Raw genomic sequence first — 21,236 nt, 5'->3', positions numbered from 1 at the left:
CCTCACTATATTTTATTTCTCTTGTTTGCGCCACCTTTTGGCACGCTTCTAGAAAATTAGTGCGTGGAGGAGGCTACGCATCTTCAAAAATAACCACGATCTCGAAACTCTCATTAAAATGTCGTCACCACTCCCCGGGAACTGGAACTCCCTGATATACCTGAGATCAACATACGATTCAAAACAACAAACCCTGCACTTCTCATTTCTATTTCAGAGCAGAGAGCCCCAGTGTGCGATTGAGTATTCACCAGGCCGTGGTTTATTCCACGACCTCGACATCCCGCTGTCCCACAGTCTTTTCAAAAGCCAAATATAGTTTCTGTTCGTTTATTATTTTAAACCTTTCCGGATTTTTTCGCATTTCTGTTACAACCCAAGAGAAGACAGGATGGCGACTCCCAGCTGGGCGACAGAACTTGACAAGAAAGAGCACAAAAACTGGATTATGGTTGGATGTGCCCTGAATATAACTAAAAATGGTATTACCCATCTCATCCAAACGAAAATGGAAACTTGGTACTAATCACTTATTTCCAGTCCTCCTCTGCACTTACTTCCCCCGTGTACCTGTGCATGTCACTCGTCTAAGTGTGCCACTTGTACCAAATGGAAGATCGAGCTGGAGCGCCTCCACAAGTCTCCACGACTAAAAATTTGCTGGGAAAATAGCGATAAACAACAATGGGGATCTCCAGCTGGGGCCTGGGAAATAGCAAAAGTGTTTATGTCACCTTTAGGAAGACGTAAAGGAGACATCACTGATGCCAGCACGACGGATTTTGGTGGGCTTCTAAACATGTTAGAATGGTGTCCTTTTATGTCTTCCCCGATCAACCGAGCGGTTGTAGTATCAGTGCGAGACGACCGAAGGAATCACTGGGCCCATTCACCAAAACAGGAACTTGAAGATGCAGAACTCAAAACCATTTTTGGACACCTTAACAATCTGCTCAACGACCCAGTTTTCAACGCTGATAAAGAGGCGCAGAAGTCTGCGAAAGATCTACAAGACCATTTTCGTGATGGGCTGGTGACGGCGAGGGGATCCGAAGTACAGGCTCTTCAATTGCTGCGCCAGGTGCTTGTTGCCGATCTAGTTAAGTGCAAAGAGGACTTACAGAAACAAGGTAAAGAAAACAGAGAAGAGACTGCTCAGCTAAAGGAGCAACTTGTGGGGCTGGATACAGACGAACATGCTGTAAGAAGCGACCTAAGCAAAGGCCAGAATGATTTACTTGAGGCTCAGAAGAATGTTAGGCAGCTTGACGCAATGATAAAGAGAAGTGAAGAGTTTGCGTGCAAAGAAATATTTGAACTGAAAGAACAAACTGAAATACACCGAGAGGAGATTGCCAAACTCAGACAACAATGCAGTGACACCGTGGAAGGAGAAAAAGACTTAGGGAAGAAAATTTCTGGGATTATAGCAACTGCTGAAGATTTCAACAACTTAGTTAAGGAGCGAGATGATTTGCAGGGTTCCCTAGATGTTATCAGCGAGGATCTGGACGAGGCAGCAAGCTGTATGCATAACATTGCACTGGAACTCAACAAAACAACATGTAAAGTGTCCAACTTAGAGATTGGTCTCAAAAGCATGAAATCTGAAGTGAAAGAAGTAAAAAGTGAAATTGAAAGCTTGAAAGCGAATTTCTCAATTGGACAAAGTGAAGAAGATATTTCTACTTTATGTACTGCACCCTGTAGATTACACGAATTCACTGGGCGAGAGCCAGCCTTGGCTTGGTTAGAACAGAATTTGATACTGGATAAGGAGTCTGCACATTTTTCAGGCACATCTTGCTGCATAAAAACCATTTGCGACCTTGGAGGATGTGGAAAGACTTCACTGGCTGTAGAATTTGCCTGGAGATGTAAGAAACACCTCACAGGTGGAGTGTTTTGGATTAATGGGGAAAGTAATGAAAATGTCCGTAAATCAGTTGCCGAAAACTTGGCTCTACTTGATATTCCAATGTCTACGAGTGAGACTATTGATGACTCCCTGAACAGATTTCTGGCCCTCTTATAAAATAAAAATTGTCCATGGCTTCTTGTAGTAGATAATGCAGATGAGTTGACGGGCACAAAGTTTCCAAGTGGTGTGAAGAAAATATGCAAATGGTCCTGGCAAAAAATGCAAATGTTTCTAATGCAAAAAAATGCGATGTTTCTAATGCAAAGAGTGGGCCTTGAAGGGGAATCCTTTTACAAAGAAGCAATTGACCTGGTTAAGGAGCTGGGAGGTTTAGCGTTGGCCCTCGAGCAAGCAGCAGCCTACATATCTGCACTTCCCATTCCTTGTGCCTTTAAAGCTTACCTCGACAAGTACCGAGATGTAAAGCTCCGTCTCTTAGCGCAGCAGCCAGTTGCGGCCCTCAGTTTAGAGGCTCAGCATCGTTTATCAGTGAACACCACCTGGGAGTTGAATTTTGAATTTGTCGTTGACAAATCGCCTGCTGCTGCCACTATGATGCGTATTGCATCCTTTCTAGAGTCTGAAAATATCCCTCTAGAGGTCATCAATCCTTGGTCTCCTGCACTAGATCAAGCGGAGTTAAGAGATGCTGCACTTTCTGAGATTGACGTTGCTTCCCTTTTCAAAGTATTGACCAGTTATTCTCTTTTCTCGATGGATCGGCAGAGCAGAGTGTTCAGTGTGCACAAACTTATTCAGGAAGTGGTTCGATATAATCTTACTGAACAATTAAGAAAAGAAACATTAGTTGCAGCAATGCGCATACTACGTTTTGCATTTCTGAAGAAGAGTGAAGGCTGTTTGACCTTTGAATTAAATTACGTCTCAAATTGGGTTAAAAACAAAAAGGAAGACCAAAATATCTTCATAGCTCTTTTGTTAAATTTTCGGAAGTTAAAAGATCATTTAGAAAGGGAAAACTTCGTTCATGAAATTTACAGCGATGAAACCTTGAAGGGATTGCTTTTATTTGTTGACTGCTTGATTGGAAATAACGTTTCATTTCGTATACTACACGCTGAGTTCGCAGAATTTCGGTTACGAACTCTTAAGATTCGGCCTTGTGACGATCCTGATATTCTTATAGTGATGCTGAATGCAAGTATCAGTAAAAAAAAAAACTCTCCTGACCTCGAGAGCCGCAAAGCAGCGAAAGAACTCTCTCAAGAAACCGTAAAGAAGTTGAGAGAGCGGGAAAATTCTAAGGTAAACATTGATCACGATATTAAATGTCGAGTTCTTGAACACGATGCTTCGTATTACGCTTTGGAAAAACAGTGGGAAAAGAACTACAAAGCGCTGCTGGAGATTGAAAGAATGAATTTGAAAGTTAGTCCTCAACTTGCTGTAGAGTTACAAATGCTGATAGGAAGGGCAGAAAACTACGTTTCGCCATGTAATTTCGAATTAGCTCTGAATCGTCAAAAGAGAGCTTTGAAACTGGCACGGGCAATAAAACCTCTGAATCCGCAATTACTGGTTCGTGTTCTTCAGCATCTGGCATCCCTACTGAATAAAGAGGGAAAAGTAGATGACGCCAAGCCTTTTGCCGAAGAAATCGTACAACTTTGCAAGACAATGCCAGCAGAGTCTGTTGATTACATTAGGGCGAGGACCAGCGCTCTCGAGATACTCAGTGAATTTGATCACCAGATGTCAGAGAATATGCTTCTATATATCCTCAAAGGGAGGTGGCCACAAGTACACAAGTGCGTAATAAACAGCTGTGTTGAAACATCTTCAGTCATTAGGGAAGATATGGGTGATGGTGTGTACTTGGCCGGAGTTCTAGAGGCTCTGCTAATTTGCATTAATAAAGGATTGGATGCAGTTGAACCTGTACGTGGAACTGGCGCAGAACATGAGAAATTAATAGAATACCTGACAATCGGACAAATTGTATTGGAGATTCGAACAAATTTCTATGGTCCGATTTATCCAATACTGACCATCATTTATCTTAATTTATGGGAAGCGCATAAGTTGTTGAGGAATGCGGCAAAGGCAGAAGAATGCCTGAGGCTGTCTGAGCAATGCAAGAATAGGAAAATAACAGACACAATACAATTCTGCCAAGCCTTACCATCCTGCTGATTCCAATAAGTACCGTGCCCGAGCGCTAAAAGACAGAGGAAATAGTTTTTTCAAGAAGCAAAATTATTACAGCGCGGTAGGAGCATATACAGAAGCGTTAAGTGTGTTGCCAAACGATGCCAAGGTGTTAACCAACAGAGCAGCCACTTACCTTAATCTGTCGGACCAGCAGACCCTACTGGAAAAAAAAAACTGGTATGGCTTCTTTTGGCCTTAGCTGATTCAGAAAAGGCAATAACTGAAGATCCCTCTTGGATGAAGGGGTATTATTGGAGAGCTGTCTGCCTTGCTCATCTTAGCAGACGAGGCGCTTCACTTGCAGCAGCTGCTGTTGCCTATCATCTATTTCCATTGAGTTGTACTAACATTTCAGCAGTTATGCATCGATTTGGGTGCTTTGATCTTCAAGTGGTGCATACATCCCAGGATTTTCAAATTGTGACTGAAACAAGAACTTCGCAGAATCTAGTTATTTTAGTGAAAGAAGGGAGGTACCAGTTACACGAGCCCTTAAAAATTCTAGAAGATGCCGTGATGGTCGGTCTTGGTGACGTTCAAATTAACTGCACTTATGGAGTTCCTCTGAAGTATGATAAAACCTTTTACGTGGGGAACATAATACTGTCGCCAACAGTGGAGTTTATTCAAACAATTAGAAAAGAAGCAAAAGTTTGCCTCGATTGTGGCCGAGTGGATGAAGTAATGGCGCTGTATAAAAAGGCTCTGGCTGCTTGTCCAAATAATCCAAAGATTCTCACAAGCAAAGCCTTAGCCTTCTTAAAATCTGCCCCAAAAAAGAATGATATTCCATCCAAGAGGGAGTCGTCGCGGCAGCTTGAATTGAACGATGCTGAAGTTGCCATCAAAACTGACCCTTGCTGGCTGCTTGGTTATCACACCAAGGCAATAATCTTGGCAGAGTTGGGCAGAAAGCCAGAAGCAATGGCTGCTGCTGCAGTGTTTAAACACCTGAGCCTCGGTCGGGATGTCTCTGAAGTCACTGAGTATTGTGGAGAGCTTCAGGTCCACGTTGTGGAATCGTCAGATCAGCTGTGGCGTGTTTTTGAAAATGTTAAGCAGCTCGAGGAAAAGAACCAAGTCGTTTTATTAAAAGAAGGCGAGTATCTGTTGGAGAGAAGGGTTGACATTTCAGAAGAGACTGTTATCGTTGGTCACGGGAAGGTATCGGTTGCGTGCAAGACTGGAGCACCTTTTCACTTTACAGCAGCATGTCATGTTGAAAATGTGGAAATGATTGAGAAGTATGGTAGGCAGGAGGAATCACAAGACCACAGTACAAATGATAATGAACCAGAAGTGATACGCCTGGCCATGCCTTCCGGGCACGAGAACACAAGTAATGAATGTAAGGTGAACTAAACAACCTCTTAAACGCCGCTGCCTGCTTTGTTAGTCACAAGAACCTCAGGACTGGGCAAATTAGTCCAGGCGGAGACGAGAGACAAAACAATAAACATTTTACGTAGCTGTAGGTCTAATGTTAAGTTTTTGAAGTAAGGAGATAATGAAGGCATAGATGAAGGGTGATTGATTTGTGATGTCCTCGCAAAAGTAGCTAAAAGATTATTAACCAAGCCTTTAGATAAAGAAAAACGTCCGCGTGCCTAGAGTATCACGACTTGTACTTATTTTCTAAATGAGAGGTTTAATAGATCTCTATCATAAAAAAATTGTTCTAAGTATTTTGGTGTTCACTTCGACTAAGGTCTTTATTCAACAAATCAAGTGTGCTGTAGTTTCGTTGGTGGCTTCTTGACTGGTCACAGCTTTTTGTTTGCACATCTTGTGAAACGATAAACTTGGTATTTTGTCTGGACTTTCCATTTGTCGGTTGGTTCAATATGATGGGGAAGCTTTGCTATGTCAAACCTCTGTCAACGACAGCCTCGCGAGTCAGTTAGTACTTGAAATTTGTTTGCTTGAAATAATTCTGAGTTTCTTGTGGCTCTGGAGAAAACAAAAACTTCTATGTTTCTGAATCAAAGTTTGCTCCTTCATATTCAAAAGATCCTGGATTTACCTCCAGCCAATTGATTCGTAAGTAAAGTTCTTCATTTAACCGGGAAGAAGCAGACAAAACTTTACGACTTTTTGGGGGGTATTTTTAAAATTCTCTGAAAATTCGGGATAATGCACGAAATCCACAACATTAAAACCTGCAAAATTTCTAATCTGGCGTTATGAACACTTTGTTGTTTCTTCGATAAAGACAGATGGATTGAATTGAAATGTTTCGGTATTACGTAAGCGAGAAATATTTCCACAGTGAACTGTTCAGTTCTATCGTAATTAGAAAGAAAAATGGTATATTACCGAGCCGCACAGAAAACTGGAACCGAGTCGCTCGTCAGTTAGCTGGCAAAGAGGTTGGACACTAATGTTTAATTGTGCTTAGGATAGCAGATTCATTTCCGCTTGTCGCTTGAGATTGGAGGTCGAAATGAGAACAAGCAGCATTGTTTGAGGTATGGTAAACAACATTTGTATTTTAATACTACGCCACGAATGTAATATGCCAGTACCAGTTATTTATCCGCTATCTCAAATGTTCCTTTCACATTTCTTACTCAAATCTGCAGGTACTTTATGTTTTTATTCAACTCTTATTGGCACAATTTTAAAATTACTATTACTGTATATTGCCGTGAGGACCTTCGACGAATATTTGCAAATGGAACTTATTGAAGCTCCGATAATTTAAGGCGCTGAATTTTTCATGAGCTTGCCATAATTCTTAGTAGCATATTTGATTCAAGTTGCCCACAAAGGGACATCGGTAGGAGCGACAAATCTTCTGAATGTGCCGGTCAAGCGACGAGTACATGTCGTTCCGTCTATGAGAAACATCGTTGAGAACTTAGGACAAGAACAATAAATGTAATGATTTTTCTCTTTCTTATGGCCTTTTATCAACAACAACAGTAAATGCAGGGATTTTTATCTTTTCTTAAGGCATTTTAGAAATAGGAATTTCTGTGATTTTTACCGCATTTACTCTAAAGAAAATCTGTATAGGCACAGCGAACATTGCTTGATCACGAGATTGTCACACGAGAATCACAGTTCAAATAACTGAGATTAGACAAATTTTTCCCTTCCGTGACGTTTTTCTCCTACCGTTTTGATGCAAGTTTGTGGAAAAGTTGAACCTGAAAAAAGGTCGTTATACTTCTGATGTAATTTAAGTCATTTACTGAGAGGAAGTCGAAAAACGTTGCAAAATAATTCGTGGCGACAGCGACATTTGACTGTTTCAGCCGAACATTGTCAATAAATGGGGGCCCAGCTAATACATATCTCGTCTGAATATTTTGATGCAGGCGAGGATAACATACTGACTAAACTTGATCCAGTCCTTTTACGCTGCCTTCAGAGCCTTTGATATTGTTTAATCTCGATTTGAGACATGAATTCAGTAGCGACAGGATTAAAACCTGCTTCAAAGGTCGCGATTTACGTCTGAACTGTTGACAAGCTCTTTCTTGGGTGATATGTTTATTCATTTACATCAGTTCCGGGGCGCAAATTCGGACTCTGTGGATCTTTGTGGGCAGTCAATGGAATCTGGTGAAACCCTCATACATTTTATTCAGAGTTTGTAAAAGGTTTCGAATGTTATATTTAAGTTCTAGAAATCCTACTTTACTTTCAACTGCGTGACTTAGTTAAGTTAAATTCAGTAGCTTTTTTAAAATGGACTACTTTTAACTCTCTCGTAAGCGGACACCCTCGGGAATTGGAAAAAAGTTAGTAGAACTATCCGTCAACGAGGAAATAGCGTAGACGTCCGCTTTCAGGGTAGTGTTATGTCGGACTCTAGATAATAAGGAGTTTAAGCAAATCACTACAGCTGGCGCTGCTACGGCTATCGTGGTTGACGAGGCTTGGGGAGAGTACGTCGCCGTAGCCCGCCAAAATTCAACTTTAGTACGGCTGAGAAGTTTAAAAGCAATAAATTAAGCGTCTTCGCGGTAGTTTTTGCACGTCTAAAAACTCAAAATGACTTCTTTTAAAGGGACGAGGGATTCTAACGTTTGGAAAAAAAAATTGTAAGCGATCCTGTGCACAGTGAATGAGTGAATTAAAATATTTAAGCTTATGTGTTGTAAAATTGCCAGTTTGGAGCTTATAAACACCAAAGCAAAGTTTCCACACGGTCCCTCATAACCCTCGTCATTCCTCGGCTTCAGCTATTTGAATTTCAAGTAGACTTTGAGGTTTGAAAAGGAAAAGTTAGACTTTCTACCTACGCATTTCTCCTTGCGTTCGCTGCGTTCTCCATTTGCACACTGCTTCGATCCTTCGACAAACCCGGCGGCAAAAATAAAGGTAGATTCACTCAGTAAGGGACAACAAGCTTGATAAATATTCCCGATAAGCTATTTTTAAAGATGTTAAGTGTATTTCAATAGTTAAAATTGCTCAGGAGAATGTATAAAGCGAAGAAAGAAGCGAGATAAGTTCACGTACCAAAGACTACGCCGAAACCTTCCCACTCGCGTAGAAGGATTTCCCGCTACAGCTAGATGGGAACCACTGACATGCGCAATGACTCGTTTCTGGACAATTTTACTTCCAGTAGCCGTAGCAGCGCCAGCCGTAGGGATTTGCTTAAACTCCCTAATGTCAAAGGAACGGACAGCTTCCTTTCCCGCAGACAAATTTGAAATTTGACAAAACCGAGCCCTATTGCTCTGTTGGTTTGTCAAAGGTAAATATTTCTTTCGATTTGTAAATTTGAGACAACTTTTGTCGCTAAGATTCTATTATCATCGATGTCAATTAATATCATGATCCCGTCCGCTTAGAGGACGAGGAGGGTCTGCTTACGAGAATGTGTAAATACAGAGTCTGACTGGGTGGCGGAATGGGAATGGAAAAAAGTGTCTCTTAGTGGAGAGTTAATTTGAAAATTAAACGAAACTTACCTGGAAGTTGAAGTTTGATTGAGATTCTTCTGGTCACCATAACATTTTAGAGATCAGGTGAGATTGCAACGCGCATGCGCAAGATCAGTCTTAAAAGTAGATTGTAGTCTTCTTGATTAATAACAGACCACAATCATGTGACAATATTAAAATATTGTATGACCTTGAAAGGTGCAACCACACTACAGTCCTCACAGGGCAGGGTAGCGCCACCGCACAAGGGCGGGCACCTGATCCCTAAATGTTATGGTGACTAGAAGAATCTCAATCAAACTTCAACTTCCAGGTAGGTTTCGTTTAATTTACAAATTCTTCTACGTCACCACATTTAAGGATCATGTGAGACTTCGTAGCCAAGATGACTACAATCTAACACTTTGAAATAACCTCTAAAATGGGTTACAAGTGAATGTGTGGAAAAACCTTAATCACACTAGCATGTTCCAAAGTAGCAAAACAACTTTAATATATTGAGCAATGGTAACTCCAGTAACATAAGCTACATGTAAACATAGCTTACTCTTTAAAGATATGCTGTCAAGGCAATGACATGAATAAAAATGTCTTTTCAAAGATTTAACAACAGTTCAAAAAACACTATATGAATATAGTATGGTATCTAATCATGAGAAAACTGCCTTGGTAAATTGCAATGCTTTGGTGCCTTCAACAGGAACATTATAATGTCTAGCAAATGTGGTCTCATTAGACCATCCAGCCTTTTCCAATATTAGTTGAAGTGGCAAACCCCCTTTAAGTGCCGCAGATGTTGATGCTGCCCGTGTACTGCGGGCCATGAAAACAGCTGTTTCAATTTTGGCTTTTGTTAGACATGTTTTTATCCACCTTCTTATTGTGTCCTTACTAGCTGCATGGTGTGGTTTTTGCAAACATGAGGTTCTTCTAAGATAGCATGTCAAAGTTCTCACCACACAAAGGTTTTCATCCTCTGGATACTTATGGAATTCAAGGAACATTGACTTAGTTGTAGGCTTGCTCTGCTTCAAGAGACCCATCTGGAAAGTTATAGTATCCTCCAATTCTATCATATTAGCCGTGTCCAACATATGTATCGATTAACTCATTGAGCACTAACTAGTAAAATTACCATAACAGTTTTTAGAGTTAAGTCTTTCAAAGACAGTTCCTTGTTAATTTTCCATTCTCGAAACATGTTCAACACTTTCTTTACATCCCACACTGAAGAGTATTTACTTTGTATCGGTCTTGACTCATATACACCTTTCATAAATCTTACTATAATGGGGTGATTGCCAATTGTGATTCTACTGTCAAAGTTCAGGCTGGATAATGCGTAGCGTGCAGTATTAATAATACTATACTTCAGTCCCGATACATAAAGATTTGTCAAAAACATCAAGGCACTGTTCACAGTGACTTCAGTTTTACTGATCTTCCTTTCACCACAAAATTGTATCCACTTTTTAAGATAGGCGTTGTATTGCTTTTGTGTTCCGTCTCGCCAGGACTTGAGAATGATGAGTTTTACTTCATCAGGAATTCCTTTTGCTGCCATTGCTTCCCTGATACATGACAGGCCATCAACTGGACCTTGTCTGAGTTGGCCAGATTGGGACAACTATCACTGCTTCTGCTTAGTCTTTTGAGATCTTCTGAAGGCATCTATTTATAAGAGAGAATGGGGGAAAAACATGAATGCTTTTATCAGTCCATGACAGTGAGAAAGCATCAGTCTATTTAGGTTGCTTCAGGGTCTGGTCGCCAGGCCACATATTTATCTAATTGCCTATTCAATCTACATGCAAATAAATCAAGTTCTAATGGGCCCCAAAGATTATTTATTTTAGAAAATATTGCAGTGTTCAATTGCCACTCTGTCCTGTCATTAAACAGACGGGATTCACAGTCAGCAACAGTGTTGTCTTTCCCTGGTAAATGAGCTGTTGTAATCCAATTATCATGCTCTAGTGCCCACATCCATATTTGTCTGGCAATAATATTGCATGGTCTGGACTTACTCCCCCCCTATGTTGTTAACATAACACACTGCTGTTGTGTTGTCACTTTCTACAGGGATGTGAGTCTTTTTTACATCATTGCACAATGACTTCAATGCAAACAAAATTGCTAAAAGTTCTAGCTCATTAATATGAAGGATGGTTTCATCTGGCAGCCAGCACCCCCCCCCCCCCCGTGCACTTATTATTTAGTTCTGCCCCCCAACCTTCTTTTGATGCATCAGACCTTATTGTATTGTATGGGTCAGTTTGCAATATTTTCTTTTTTGCATGGGTGATATTGTCACGCCACCGTTGTAAGTGTGACATACATGTCTCACTTATAGTACACAGTGCATCAAAGTTCCCGTTATTTGCTTTAAGTATGTCTATTTTCTCATTTTCGAGATTTCGGTTAAACAACATGCCCATTTGGACTCCAGGTAAACTGGAAACTAGGATTCCTATCATGTGTGCAAGATCTCTAATCTTGACTATTGATTTGTGCAAGAATTTAGTGCACTGTGATTGAATATTCAGGGCTTTCTCTGGTGTAATCCGTAATCCTTATTGTCATTGTCACCGAATTTACTATGAAGCCAAGAAATTCCAATTCTTGAGTAGGGTGAAAAACAGATTTGACTGGATGTATTATAAAGCCAAGCTTTTGGAATAATGTCACAGTTTCTCTAACATTTTCCCAGCATTCGAGCTCTGATTCCCCTTGTAAATAAGAGTCATCTAGGTAGGGGACCAGGAGATGTCCTTATTCACGAAGTTCAACATATACAGGTTTCAGCAATTTAGTGAATTTTCTTGGGCAGCAGGCCAGCCCATTAGGGAAGCAAGTGTATTGAAATAATATATTATTCCAATGAAATCTCAAAAATTTTCGATGCTCCACTGTCACTGGCACTGAGTAAGAAGCATCCTTAAAGTCTATTGATGCCATGTAACAGTTAGGCCTTATTAAGGAAGTGACTGTATGAATGCTTTCCATCTTAAAATGATAGTACTCAATATTCTCATTAAACTCTTTCAAATTTAGGATCAGTCTGAAGGTGCCATCTTTCTTAGGCCTGGCAAAGATTGGGGACACAAATTGTGCAATACAAGGCAAACATTCTTCAATGATTCCCTTATCAAGGAGTTTCGTAATCTCCTTATCAATAGCTACTTTCTCGATAGAATTAACATTACAAGTTAACCTCGTGCCCTGTTGACAATTCAATTCGCTACTGATCAAGTCGAGATAACTGTGGACGACTGTGTCCAAAATAGCCTTATCTGAAGTTAGTTTTTTCCACTCTGGGAGAAAATCATTAAGTCTATCAGCTCTGAATTCGTCAATAGGCACCAGGTTAATTGTTTCCTTCTTAAAATGAATGCAGGTAGGAGATTCACTCACTGTTTCCGGCGTAACAGAGCTTACTGCTTCTGGTTTTCGTATCTCCCTTTTTTCTCTTGTTGGTTGTACAATCGTTTGCCTAAAAAAGGCTTTCGAGAGCTGGATACGTTTGCGCTGTGCGAACTCCTAGAATATTTATAATCGTTGCCGCGGTATCCTCGCGAGCGGCCATATTGTTTACTAGGAAATCTCTTCCTGCTCGATTGACCATGGGGTTTTACCATGGTCTTGTCAATGTCTTCCAACCTTTTGGAGGTATCCCCCCCGAATAGGAAGTTGTTCACAGGGACTGACGAGGAGAATAGCGAGGTTTGGTAGTCTTCATTGAGGTCGGGTTTTATGCACTCTCGTCGTCATGTTGATCTCGAAATTTGCGTAGCTAAGCATTTCTATAGCTGACATTCCTTTGTCGATCAGCTGGTTAAGTTTGCTCTCATAATCTATACTGTCATTCACTGACTCGTCATTTGCTCTGGACTTCAGGTCCAGCATTTCATTGAGCATTTTGGTGACCTGAATGACACCTTTGATCAACATGCCTTGGGCTGTTTGTACCCTCGAGTCAAAGGACCTCGTGTTCGGCCTCAGCCTGTTCCAAATAAGCTCGTCCACTTTTGTGGCGACCAAACTTTCGTAGTTTTGTGGTCGGAGGATTTTTTCCCCTCTTCTTTGAGCTTTGATTCTTCAGGTTTTTTCAATTTGAACATGGGCCCGTTCACGAGTGTAGCAAGTTGTTCGTTGACAGCAACGTCTGTCGGTTCTGTCTTTGTGAGGCGTTGAGCAATTGCGTCGAGTACATCACATTTTGTATCTAAGCTTTTCGACCGTTTTGCAGCGATTTCTGTCACATCGTCTGACAAGACAGATATTTGTGATGGGGAGGCATCTCTTTGGCGTTTTGACCGAGGCTCGTCGCACCGAGCGCGATCGTTGGTTTTGGCGCCATTTTCATTGTCACTCTCACTCCTGTACTCTCCCTCGGAGCTCGCCAACAGATTATTTTCCTCTGTGGACCAAGTTCTTTCAATAGTATTTTGCAGTTTTTCAAACTGCCGAGTCAAAGTTGTTTGGAGAGTAAGCATAGAATTCGTTAGCATACTGCCAAATGTTGACAGCTCACTCTGTTGTGTCCTGTCATATTCGGGCGCGTTTCCCGACAAACCGTTTGAAGTAGTGTTTCCTACACCACTAGTGCCCTCTGACCTGGGAACCTCGTTGCCGCCTTGAGGGAGCTTCTTTGCCTTCTTTTTAGAAGAGCTTTTCGAGGCGGAATCCTCAGTATGTTCAATATTTGACATTTTTTCACGCCTGATTCGAACATTCGTGACCAATCTTGCTGACAAGGAAATGCGCACTGATCTTGCGCATGCGCGTTGCAATCTAACATGATCCTTAAATGTGGTGACGTAGAAGAACCGTATTTCACTTGAGAGGGCGTTGGGTTTAAGAGCAGATCCTTTTGACTAAGAATTTTTTCTGATACTGCTTAATAATTACTGATCCCCGTGAAATTCTATTGATCTCTCTCTGCATTAAATCAACGATTGTAGTCTTCAAGATGACAAAACAACTGTATGAGGAAAACGGAGGCGGTCCTTTTTGTTAGCAGGGAAATTATCAGTGGTAATATAATAAAACGCGCTAAATAAGCGTGCGGCAATATTAAAATATTGCAGTGTCCAGGCTGCATTATTAAAAATATTGCAGCTTATTTTTGGAAATTTAATGTATAAAGCGCACCAAAACTGATAGCTCACCACTTTGTCAACATTACCGTTTGCGTTTAACTCTCGTTTATTGCAACTTAATTTTTTGTTTCGAAGTGCCACTTTAATCAACAAAAACTTTCAAACACTGTAAATAAAAATTCAATCAAGGAGACTTATAGTATGGAGCACAACCTATTGCATTAAGAAGTATTATATTCATCAGTTTATTTACAGGAAATAACAATTCTAGTGGAATTAGTGCTAACAACTACTGACTGATTACTACCCTCTTGATCACATTTTTCCGGACTTACTACTTTAACCTCTCGTGCAGTATAATTTTCCCCAGCATCGTTTTCATCCTATTTCTCTACATCAATTATAGCCTTTTTTGAAGGAGAACCCTACAAAATTTCGCTTGCTTCCCTTTTGAGTGCTGATGAGGTACATTTATATGCTCTGACACCATGGGAAGAACGATGACCAGTCGTTTCTTGGAGAAGTTGTCCTGAAACACCACCATCATACAACCGTGTAGCACACGAACACCGAAGAGAGTGATTAGTGTAGTACCCACCGATTTCTGCTGAAGTATCTGCCTTCGTAGAGCTCTGTGTAATAAATAATCCTTCGTCTTCCGACGAATCCATCCTCTTTCTAAACCCAGGTTCGCACTGAGTAAAATGACTGAATTCTCTGGCTTCTAAAGTATGCAAATTAGCAGTGTTACACGCCTTGCACGAATTAATTCCATCATTAGAATTGTTTTGAACAACTATAACAAAGAGCTACAATAACAACCCTCGGCACAATTAAAATCTAAGATATATTCATCACAACAAAGAACAATAGCAATGAGCATCACAATTATCACACATAGGTGCGACTAAAATCGAAGAGTCCAACACAGACACAGAACAATAGGATTTCATGGGGATCAATAATTATGATAGATAATGGTAGGCCTCCGCTGGCTGCAATATTTCTCCTAATGCCATGTGCCGAAGTAATTATCCATTAAATACTGCGTTGTGTGAACAAAGTGAATTGAAGAAACATATGGAGACTTTTTGTCTAGTCAAGTCACTTTTTATATCCTACTGGTACTGTGACTTGTAGTATTTAAATTTTCAGTTTATATGGTTATTTTTTAGAGTAATATAAATTCATCTTGGCAGTAAGAGGGCACGGTAGTCCAGTATTGCTTTTAAAAGGGAAGATGGCATGATGCTTGAATCAACCCAACTATTCCGCATCGAATTAAAAGATTAATAATTCATCATATTGACGTGACTTTACTTCAACTCCAAGAATAGCAAGGGCTAACCATGTTTTTTTTCCTCGGTGCCTAGTGGAGAAAGTTATTGTTTTCCTACTCCCCCCCTTCTTTTTGTAACTCCGCACCTCTTCGCTCGATTAGTTATTGTTGAATTTTCTCAAGATTCCAACGACTTGAAACCAAACTCCTCAGCATCCCGAGTTCCCTAAAAACCTTGAATTCTTCGGTATCTCGAGCCATACACCTGATCGACACCTACTACTCAAGCCCTTAGTATCCTTCGAGTCCTTAAAGTATCCCAAATTAGGAAGTATCATTAAACCTCTGTATCTCAAAATCCCAAGTGTAAGGAGTCTCTATAAGGAGACTACAGTATCTCAAATCCCCCAAAATCTCGTTGTTCAGTGTCTTAAACCCCCACCCAACGCCAGCCCATGCATTTCAGGGCCCATGGTGTCTCATTCCCAATATTTTGAGTCCCCACATCTCTCACCATCCAGTTTCTCGAACCCTTTCATCTCTCAAATCTTCAGACAGAGAGAGTAAAGAATCCCTGATTTTGCATTATTAACAAAGGTTTATAATTTCTAGGAATTAGCCCTGCTAAAGGAAAATACAACATGGCTACTAGCTGGACAGCAGAACTTGATAAAAAAGAGCACAAAAACTGGGTAATGGTCGGATGTGCCTTAAACATAACAAAAAATGGAATTACACCACTAATCCAAAGGAAAATGGAAGCTTGGTACCAGTCACTTATTTCTAGCCCCCCTCTGCATTCACTTCCCCTATGTACCTGTGCACGTCCCTCGTCCAGGTGTGCCACTTGTACCACATGGAAGAAGGAGCTAGAGCGCCTCCACATCTCTTTACGACCAAAGATTTGCTGGAACAACAGTGACAGACAACAATGGGGATCTCAAGCTGGGGCATGGGAAATAGCAAAAGTCTTCATGCCAACATTAGGAACACGGAAAGGAGATGTCACTGATGCCAATACTACAGACATTGGCGGGCTTCTTAATATGTTAGAATGGTGTCCTTTCATCCATCCTCCTGTCAATCGAGCAGTTCTGAGTGCAGTCCGAGACGAGGGAAGAAATCACTGGGCTCATTCTCCAAAACAAGAACTTCAAGAAGCAGATGTCAACACCATATTCGGGCACCTTACCAGTCTGCTAAATGACCCTGTCTTCAACGCAGACAGAGCCGTGCAGGAATCTTCTAAAGATTTGCAAGACCTGTTTCATCATGGACTCGTAAGTGTAAGGGAATCCGAAGTTGAGGCTCTTCGTTTACTGCGTCAATCGCTGGTTACAGACCTGACAAGGTGCAAGGATGATTTATCTGAAGTAAAAACACAAAGCAGGGTACATAAAGACGAGATTGTTGAGCTAAGGGAGCAACTAGGGGAAATGGATTCTGTAAGAAGCGACCTGAGGAAAGGCCAGAATGACTTACTAGAAACTCAAGAAAATATCAGGCAGCTCACTTTAGAGATAAAAAGACGCGAGGAGTGTGCTACGAGAGACATATCTGAACTGAAAAAGCAAGGAGAATTCCATCTCAAGGAGATTGCTAAACGTGGAAAACAACTTAATGACGCACTGACAGATGTTGAAGGCCTTAAAGAGGAAATTTCAATGCTATCAAAAAGTGTGGAAAACTTCAATAGGTTGCTTAATGAGCGAGATGATTTGCAGGGTGCCTTACATGTTATCAGCGAGGATCTGGGCAATATGGCAGGCTGTCTGGATGTTGTTGTGCTGGACCTTAGCACATCAAAAGATAGAATCGCCGACTTAGAGGCCACCATCGAAACCATGAAGTCTGAAGTGAAAGAAGTGACAAATGAAGTGGAAGCTCTGAAAGCGAAATCTTCGTCTGGGAAGGAAAAAGAGGATATTGCCGCACTTTGTACCGCACCCCGTAGATTGCAAGAATTCACTGGACGAGATTCAGCTCTGATTTGGTTAGAACAGAATTTAGTGCAGGATACGGATTCGGCAAATCTTTCATGCACATCTTGCTGCACAAAAACCATTTGTGGCCTTGGAGGCTGCGGAAAGACTTCTCTTGCTGTAGAATTTGCCTGGAGAAGGAGGAACCACTTCCCAGGTGGAGTGTTTTGGATTAATGGGGAAAGTGATGAAAATGTAGATAAATCAGTTTCCGAGAACCTTGCTCTACTCAATAGACCTGCGTCGACAAGTGAGAAAGTCGATGATTCCCTGAACAGCTTTCTGGCTTTGTTATCAAACAAGGATTGTCAATGGCTACTGGTAGTAGACAATGCAGATGAGTTGACGAGCACAAAGTGTCCCAGTGGTGTGAAGAAAATATGCAAAGGGCCCTGGCAAAGGAATGCAAAAGCACCAAAGAATGGACACATACTGTTCACCACCAGGAAAAACGCTAAGGATATCAAAATATCATTGAACTTGTCACCCAAAGACTGTTGGGAGCTGCAGTGTTTCAGTGAAGAGGAAGGCGCCCTATTTCTAATGCAAAGAACGGGCCTTGATGGGGAATCCTCTTACAAAGAAGCAATCGATCTGGCAAAGGAGCTGGGAGGTCTCCCTTTAGCCCTCGCGCAAGCAGCAGCCTACATATCTGCGCTTCCCATTCCTTGCACCTTTAAAACTTATCTCGACAAGTACCGAGATGTAAAGCTTCGTCTATTAGAGCAGCAGCTGGTCACCGCTCTCAGTAGTATAGAGGCTCAGCATCGTTTATCTGTACACACCACCTGGGAAATGAATTTTGAATTTGTGGCTGAAAAATCGCCTGCTGCTGCCACCATGATGCGTATTGCATCCTTTCTAGAGTCTGAAAATATCCCTCTAGTGGTCATAAATCCTGGTTTTCCTGTACTGGATCAAGTAGAGTTAAGAGATGCTGCAAATTCCGAGATTGACATCGCTGCCATTCTTAAGGTGCTGACCTGCTATTCCCTTTTCTCAGTTGATCAGCAAAGCAGAGTATTCAGTGTCCACAAACTTGTTCAAGAAGTCGTTCGAGGTAATCTTACTACAGGTTTAAGAACGGAGACTTTGGTTGCAGCAATGCGTGTTTTGCACTACGCACTTGTAAAGAAAAGTGAAGGCTGTTTGAACTTTTATGATGGCTCAAACTGTGTTGAAGTAAAAAAAGAAGACCAAAATACTCTCACCCTTCTTTTGTTAAATTTCCGGAAGTTGAAAGATCATTTAGAAACAGAGATCAATGAAATTTGCAGCGATGAAACCTTAGATAAATTGCTTTCCTTTGTTGACCTCTTGATTGGAACAAGCGTTTCCTTTCGTAGACTACATGCTGAATTCTCAGTATTTCGGGCACAAGTTCACAGAAGCCAGGCTCACAAGGACCCAGATATTACTCTTCAAGTGATGTTGAATGCAAGTATTAGCAAAAAAAATTGTTCCGACGTTGAAAGCTACAAAGAAGCGAAGAAGATATGTGAAGAAACCGTACAGAAGTTAAATGGGCTGGAAAAGTCTGGTGCAATCATTAATCACGATATCAAATATCGAGTTCTGGAACAAAGTGCTTCGTATTACGCTTCGCAAGGACAGTGGGAAAAGAATCACAAAGCGCTATTAGACATCGAAAGGATGAATTTGAAAGTTAGCCGCCAACATGCTGTGGAGTTACAGATGCTGATAGGAAGGGCAGAAAACTACGTTTCGGCGTGCAATTTCAAATTAGCGTTGAAACGTCAAAAGGATGCGTTAAAACTTGCTAGGGAAATACAACCTCCAAATCCACAACTCCTAGTTCGTGTTCTTCAGCATCTGGCATCGTTATTCAACAGAGAGGGAAAAGTAGATGAAGCGAAGCCGTATGCCGAAGAAATTGTAGAAATTTGTAAGACAATGAGAGCGGAATCTGTTGATTATATTAGGGCGATGACCAGCGCTCTCGAAATACTTAGTGAATTTGATCATCAGGCTTCAGAAGATATGCTTCTAAATATCCTCAAAAAATGGTGGCCGCAGGTACACGAGGGCGTGATAAACTGTTGTGTTGAAACTTCCGCATTCGAAGATGAAGGTGATGCTGATTACTTGGCCGGAATTCTGGAGGCTTTGCAAATTTGTTGGAAGAAAGGAACGAAGGTATCTAAACCATTATTTGTTACTGGTACAGAGCAGAGAAAGATAAAGGAATACTTGACAATTGGACAAATTTTATTGGAGATTCGGAAAAGATTCTATGGTAAGATTCATCCAATGCTGACCAAACTTTATCTGCGATTAGCTGAAGCGCACAATTTGTTGGGGAATGTGGCATGGAAAGAAGAATGCTTTGAGCTGTCCGAGCAATGCAAAAATGGAGAAGGGACAGAGCAAACTCAATTCTATCAGGGCATACCACCTTGTAAGTTTGGTATGTATCGTGCCCGGGAGCTCAACGACCGTGGTGGTAGTTTGTTCAAGGAGCAGAATTATTACGGCGCAATGAAGGCATACACTGAAGCATTACGTGTGTCGCCAAACGATGCCAAGGTGTTGAGCAACAGAGCTGCCGCTTACCTAAAGCTATCGGAACGGCAGACCTCAGCGATGGACAAACGTAAGAGTCTCCAACTGGCCTTCGCTGACTCAGAGAGTGCAATAAAGGCAGACCCCTCTTGGATGAAGGGGTATTATTGGAAAGCTGTCTGCCTTGCCTATCTTGGCAAGCGAGGCCCTTCACTTGCAATGGCTGCAGTCGCTCAAGAGCTTTTTCCCTCAAATTTTTCAAACATTCCGAAAGTTGTGGCTCGGTTTGGAAGCTTTGATCTTCGGGTAGTGACCACGGTAGAGCATCTTCAAACTGCGACTGAAAAAGCACCTTCGCAGAATCTAGTAATTTTGGTGAAACAAGGAAGGTACCGGTTACAAGAGCCCTTAACAATTTCAGAAGGTGCCGTGATGGTCGGTGTTGGTGACGTTCAAATTAACTGCCCATGTGGTGTTCCTCTGAAGTATGATAAATCCAATTACATGGAAAACATAATACTTTCGCCAACAGTGGAGTTTATTCAAAGAATTAAAGAAGAAGCAAAAGTTTGCCTCGATCGTGGACGAGTGGAGAAAGCACTGGCGTTGTATAATAAGGCTCTGGCTACTTGTCCAAATAATCCAAAGATTCTCACAAGCAAAGCCATAGCCTTCTTAAAATCTGCCCAACAACAGAAGGATATTCCATCCAAGAGGTCGTCGCTGCAGCGTGGATTGAACGATGCTGAAGCTGCCATCAAAGCTGACCCTTGCTGGCCGCTTGGTTATCACACCAAGGCAATAATTTTTGCAGAGCTGGGCAGAAAGCCAGAAGCACTAGCTGCTGCTGCAGTATTTAAACACCTGAGCCTTGGTCGGGATGTCTCTGAGGTTACCAAGCTTTGTGGAGAGCTTCAAGTTCATGTTGTGGAATCGTCCAATGAGCTGCTGTGTGTTTTTGAAAATGTTAAGCAGCTCGAGGGAAAGAACCAGGTCCTTTTGTTAAAAGAAGGCGAGTATCTGTTGGAGAGAAGTGTTGACATTTCAGAAGACATTGTGATCGTTGGTAACGGGAAAGTGTCAGTTGCGTGCAAGAATGGGGCACCTTTTCACTTTAAAGCAGCATATCATGTTGAGAATGTAGAAATGCCTTCGGACTGTAAAAGCCAGTAGGAATCAAAAGATAACAGCTCAAATGACACCGAACCAAGAGTAATAAAACTCTACCAAGGCTTACCAACTGTTGATTCCAACAATTACGGTGACCGAGAAAGAAGCGACCGTGCTAAGAGTTTGTTCAAAGCGCAAGATTATTACGCCGCAGCAGAAGTATACTCTGAAGCTTTGCGTCTT

General features: G+C 41.4%; 2 protein-coding genes and 1 pseudogene across 2 annotated transcripts; 2 read left to right on the top strand and 1 right to left on the bottom strand.

Moving 5' to 3' along the window:
- Positions 1–265: 265 nt before the first annotated feature.
- LOC148724784 (uncharacterized) lies at positions 266–5,580 on the top strand (annotated as a pseudogene).
- Positions 5,581–6,494: 914 nt separating this feature from the next.
- LOC111328597 (uncharacterized) lies at positions 6,495–21,202 on the top strand. The gene is made up of 2 exons (XM_022933067.2): positions 6,495–6,561; positions 15,991–21,202. Exon 2 carries the CDS (start codon positions 16,020–16,022, stop codon positions 21,054–21,056), a length of 5,037 nt encoding a protein of 1,678 aa, XP_022788802.2. The 5' UTR covers positions 6,495–6,561; positions 15,991–16,019; the 3' UTR covers positions 21,057–21,202.
- LOC148724783 (uncharacterized) lies at positions 9,648–12,948 on the bottom strand. The gene is given in 4 exon segments (XM_088731369.1): positions 9,648–10,102; positions 10,105–10,601; positions 11,025–11,113; positions 12,757–12,948. Coding segments are annotated over 4 exon segments (1,233 nt in total).
- Positions 21,203–21,236: the final 34 nt, after the last annotated feature.

This window comes from Stylophora pistillata, chromosome 8 (genome assembly GCF_964205215.1).
Source record: "Stylophora pistillata chromosome 8, jaStyPist1.2, whole genome shotgun sequence".
Lineage (NCBI taxonomy): Eukaryota > Metazoa > Cnidaria > Anthozoa > Scleractinia > Pocilloporidae > Stylophora > Stylophora pistillata.
This window is presented reverse-complemented; position numbering and strand designations above follow the sequence as displayed.